At 33.7% G+C, this 5,517-nt stretch overlaps 1 protein-coding gene across 1 annotated transcript in view; it reads left to right on the top strand.

Annotated features, from left to right (window-relative positions):
* The window catches only part of CSMD1 (CUB and Sushi multiple domains 1), a 2,529,117-nt gene that overhangs the window by 2,161,616 nt on the left and 361,984 nt on the right, over positions 1-5,517 (top strand). The window contains exon 39 of the mRNA XM_006866725.1: positions 2,394-2,603. Within this exon, the coding sequence (XP_006866787.1) occupies positions 2,394-2,603 (210 nt within the window). The remainder of the gene's footprint in view (positions 1-2,393; positions 2,604-5,517) is intronic.

The following is a 5,517-nucleotide window of genomic DNA, read 5'->3' as shown; positions in this document are numbered from 1 at the left end:
TCTACTTTGGATCAACAGTCAGCACCCATGATTGCAGTAGTGAAGAAAACAATGAATGTATCACATTGGGGAAATCTGTAACAAATGACCTCTTTAAAATCTTAAAAGTAAAAATATCACTGTGATAACCTGCCCCAAGCCATTGTTTTTAGCCACCTTACATGCTTTGAAAGCTACATAATGAAAATAAGGAAGACAGAAAATTTGACATATTCAAACTATAATGTTGGTGGAGAATATTGAATAAGCCATGTATTTCCTAGACTTTGTGGGAAAACCAAAACAAAACAAAACACTAGCTTTTTTCTGAGTGACTATTTTTAGGCAAATAACAATGCTTGACATTTTTTAATGTATATAAATGCTTTATGGTAGTGTAGTGGTTACGAATTGGACTGCTAACCTCAGGGTCAACAGTTTGAAACTACCAGCTGTTCCATGGGAGAAAGATGAGGCTTTCTTTTCCCGTAAAGATTTACAGCCTCGGAAACCCTGTACAGGGTCACTATGAGTCAGAACCGACTCCACAGCACATTACAGCAACAACAACATAAGTGCTTTAGGATTAATTATAAAGAACTATTCCAATATTAAACAACCAGATATGTATTGTATATAATACTAGAATGACATGGATATAATTATAGGCTGAGGCATACCTTTCTTAACTACTGATGTGTCACTAGAAAATATACTTAGACTATATATAAAAGCTTCATTACTTATTTTTAAATGATTCCAAATTATGATTGATTTGTTTAAGATGTTTCTTTCATCAAAAATGTAAAAATGATAAAAGATTTCTCTCTGTGTTTGGTATTATCTTCCTGAACTATTAAACATTTCTACCTTTTTTATTCCTACTCTTTCAGTCTAAGTTGAATAATTTAACCAGAGCTTATGTTTTACAAGAAGTATTGGATTATTTTTAACATTATTAGATTGCTAGTTCTTGTCCACAGTGTTTAGACAAACCAGGAAACAGAAATTTTTGAAAATTAGATGTTTCCATTCAACCTCTTTCAATGCTGCTTTGAACTTAGCACTTAACATTTCTGAACCTTAGATTGCTTACCTGTAAAATTATGATAATAATAATGAAGACATTGTTGGGTTAGTGTGAGAAATATATTAGTGTGTAAGTTAGCCTTACTTTATGCTTACTGTGTTCCTTCTCTCAATGTTCTCCTACATTATCAGTAAATTTATTTTTATTGAATGTCTTTTAAATTGTATTGACTACTTAAAAGTTTTTCTTCATCATAGCTCTTTATTTGAGCTTTAACCCTTCCTTTTTCATTGAATTTTTACTTTTGATAACTGCATTTATCCTTGATGCCTAAATAGATATGTCTACTTATAGTTTAAGTAGGATATTCCAAATATTGTCTTTGAATTTCCCCACCTAGGGAAAAAGTATCATATATCAGATGAAAAGTAAAACAAAAACTTTAATCTCAGAAACATTAGAAGAACAATGCAAAGTCAAAATTTTCTCTTGACATTGAGAGATGAATCTGTAATGACTATTGGCAGTTTTCATTTAGGCTTCTCTACTCAATTTAATTGCATGGATTTATGTTCTATATAAATTATATAAATAAAGTATTTTAGACCCAGTAGTCAAGTACATTTTCAGAAAAAGCCATAAAATCATAGTAAATAACTTGAACTTATTTTTGTTCTGACTTTTCTCTAAATTATCAGTCTTCTTTTATCTGGTACAAAAATTAATATGATATAAAAATATTAATAATTTGGGCTGTCTATTGGTATAGTGAAGTTTGCTAGATTGTTATATTGAGCTGAATTATGAGAGTTAAAAGGTTTTTATCTGATTGGATTTTTTACAAACATCAATATTTTGTTCTGCACATTTAACACAATTGAAGATAATTACTTTATAACGAATAAATTCTATAAGCAATGGTTTGGACATTTGTTTAATTTAAAAGTCACCTAGTTTCCTTCAGTTTTTAGACTTACACGGACTTCATTGATAAAGCCACAAATTAATGTATGGATGATATGACATATAATTATAAATAAATTGATATGATTATAATAATTATAGTAGCTATCAGAAAATCATTGGCGTATGAATCATTCACTATTGTAAGAATGATACCTCTATATCTCTACAGTGCAGGTGCTGTTATTATTCATATTTAACCAATAAGTTTATTGATGGATGCTAATTGAATCTGCAAAGATCACACAACTTGTACTGGCAGAGGTGAAATTGAACCAGTGTCTATTGTAATCTAAAATGTGTGTGTCAGATCAAAATATTAATTTAGCTGGTTGATAAAATTTCAGAGATATTTAACAAAGTTGTATTTTATCAATGTTAATATGATGTTGACTTTAATTCATTTTGTATATCTTCACAGGAGCGCATATTCAATTTCTGAATTTTTCTACTGAAGCTAATCATGACTACCTTGAAATTCAAAATGGACCGTATCACACCAGTCCTATGATTGGACAGTTCAGTGGCATGGATCTACCCTTAGGATTGCTGAGTACAACACATGAAACACTCATCCACTTTTATAGTGATCATTCGCAAAACCGGCAAGGATTTAAACTTGCTTATCAAGGTAAAATTTATACAGTTGAAACAATTTTTAGTGAACATTATCTGATTACTAGATTAGTGGGAGAATCATTGCTGCTCTAATACTGTGAATGCAAGCAATTATACAGTTATGGAAGGTATAATTATTTCTACTCTCATAGCTTCAATCATCCTCCCTCCCCATGCTTCATACTCTCTTCTGACCATCATTACATTCATTTTCAGTTCACATTTACCACTGAGTTTCTCTTATTCACTGTTACTTCTGTCTTGCACCTTCAGGACTATATTGTGGGGAGCCATTTCATGATGGAATTAGTCATGACGGTGTCCTGTGTACCGTTTTGTGTTGTCTTTTACCAAGATAATGGTTATAAGTACCATATGTGTCATATTCAAGTTATTCCAGAAAAAAGAAAAAATTCAGTGATTGAACTGTATTCTTTTTTTAATCCATCCTGGTGTGGCGCTGCAGCTTAATGCGCTGGACTGTAAGGTAGGTTTGAACCACAGATCGATGGTTCAAGTCAAGCTCAACCAAATGCTCCTCAGAAACCCTACACAGGGCCACTGTGAGTCGGAACTGACTTGAAGGCACTTAACAACAACAAATATAAAATACCTATTTACATTTGGAAAATTTAAACCAACCATTTTTGACATGTGAAAAAGTGTAAACTATTCATTTCATACATACAAAGCCATTTCATTGGCCTTTTCTTGAATACTATTCAATGTAGTTAAGAGGAAAATGTCAAATTTAGCACCCTGTTTTTTATTTTATTTTAATTTTTTTACTATGTAGCTCAATCAGTTGATTCCCTTAGTTGTATAAATTGATAACCAGCTTTAATATGTTATTACTTAATGAGGCTAGAGTCTTGAGTTAAATTTAGATGTTGTTGTTAAGTGCCATGAAGTTAGTTTCCACTCATAGCAGCCCTGTATAGGGTTTCCAAGGCTGTAAATCTTTGTGGGTGAAGAAAGCCTCATCTTTCTCCCACCGAGTGGCTGGTAGGCTTCAATGACTGACCTTGTTTGCTGTCAAGGACTTATCCTATAAGCCACTGTGTTCCCGATGTAGTTATTAGATTATCACTCTCTGGTAGTGTAGTGGTTACAAGTTTGCCTGCTAACCTCAAGGTCAGAAGTTTCACATGAGAAAGATGTGGCTTTCTGCTCTTGTAGAGATTTATAGTCTCAGAAACCCTATACAGGGTCACTATGAGTGAGGACCGACTCCACAGACTATAACTACCCAACCAACAAATAAATAGAATATAAATACAGATTTGCAAAACTGGGGCCTCTTAGAATTGTTGTGTGTGCTGTCAAGTCAGTTCCAACTCATAGGCAACCTGTATAGGGTTTCTGAGAGCAGCTGGTGGGTTTCAACTGGTGACTTTACAGTTACCAGTCCATTCTTTCCTACGGCACCACAACAGAACTCTAAAACAGAATTGGGTAAGAAAATTGAATGAAAAATAAAAAAGGAAAGGACATACTTGTAGGATAAGCATAAGACTGTTAATATAAAGTAAGTAGTTTAAATCCACCAGCTGTACAGTGGGAGAAAGATAAGGTTCTCTGCTCTCATAAAAATATCTACTCTCAGAAACCATCTACAGAATCACTGAGTAGTTATTGACTTTATGGCAATTGCTTGTTTTGTTTGTTTGGCTAGTTGGTGGCTGTTTTGTCTGGTACCTTCAAGTCAGTTAGGACTCATAGAAACCCTACATACAATAGAACTAAACATTGTCTGGTACTGTGCCATCCAGTTATTGTTGCACTTGAGCTCATTGCTGCTACCACCATGCCAGTCAATCTCATTGGGGGTCTTCTTCTTTTTTTGTTGCCCTTCCAATTTACCAAGCATCATGTCATTCTCAGGTCCCTCCTGATAGTATATTTGAAATACGACAGTTAAGTCTCACCATCTTGGTTTCTAAGAGGAATTCCAGCTGTACTTCTTCCAACACAGATATGTTTGCTCTACTGGCAGTTCATGGTACTTTCAATATTCTTCTCCAATACCTTAACTCAAATGCTTCGTTTCTTCTACAGTTGTCCCTATTCACTGTCCAACTTTCACATGAATACTGTGAAACTTGGACAGTGAATAGGGCTACTGAAAATATCATGGCTTGGGTCAGGCATACATTAGTCTTTAAATGTTTATTCTGGAACACTTTGCAAAACTCTTGTGCAGCAAATTTGCCTAGTACAATACATTGTTTAATTTTTTGACTGCTGTTTCCATGAGTGTTGAGTGTGGATCCAAGCAAAATGAAGTCTTTGACAACTTCAATCTTTTATCCATTTATAATTTTATTTATTTGTCCAGTGATGAGGATTTTTATTTTCCTTACGTTAAGGTGAAACCCATATTGAAGGCAGAGTTGCATCATCTGCATATCACAGGTTACTAATGAACCTTCCTCCACTCCTGAAACCACATTCTTGTGCATTTAATTCAGTTTCTCAGATTATTTGCTCAGCATACAGATTGAAAAAGTATGGTGAAAGAATAAAACCTAAGCACATATCTTTCCATATTTTAATCCATTCAGTGTTTCCTTTTTCTGTTTGAATAACTGTCTCTTGGTCTATGTATGGTTTCTTCAAGAGTACAATTGAGTCTCCTGGAATACCCCTGCTTTGAAATTTTAGTCATAGTTTGTCATGATCTACACAGTTGAAAGCTTTTGCATAGTCAATAAAACACACATAAATAAACATCTTTCTGTTATCCTCTGGTTACAGCCCAACTTCATTTGACATCAGTAATAATACTCCTTGTTCCATATCCTCATCTAAATCTGGCTTGTAAATTTGACAGTTCCCTGTCAATGTACTGTTGCGGATGTTTTAAAATTATCCTTAGCAAATTTTACTTGCATGTGATATTAATGATATTGTCCCATGATTTCTGC

The sequence above is a fragment of the Chrysochloris asiatica genome, unplaced genomic scaffold (assembly GCF_000296735.1).
Source record: "Chrysochloris asiatica unplaced genomic scaffold, ChrAsi1.0 scaffold00095, whole genome shotgun sequence".
NCBI classification, from domain to species: Eukaryota; Metazoa; Chordata; class Mammalia; order Afrosoricida; family Chrysochloridae; genus Chrysochloris; species Chrysochloris asiatica.
The sequence above is the reverse complement of the archived record's forward strand: the minus strand, read 5'-3'. Positions and strand labels throughout refer to the sequence as shown.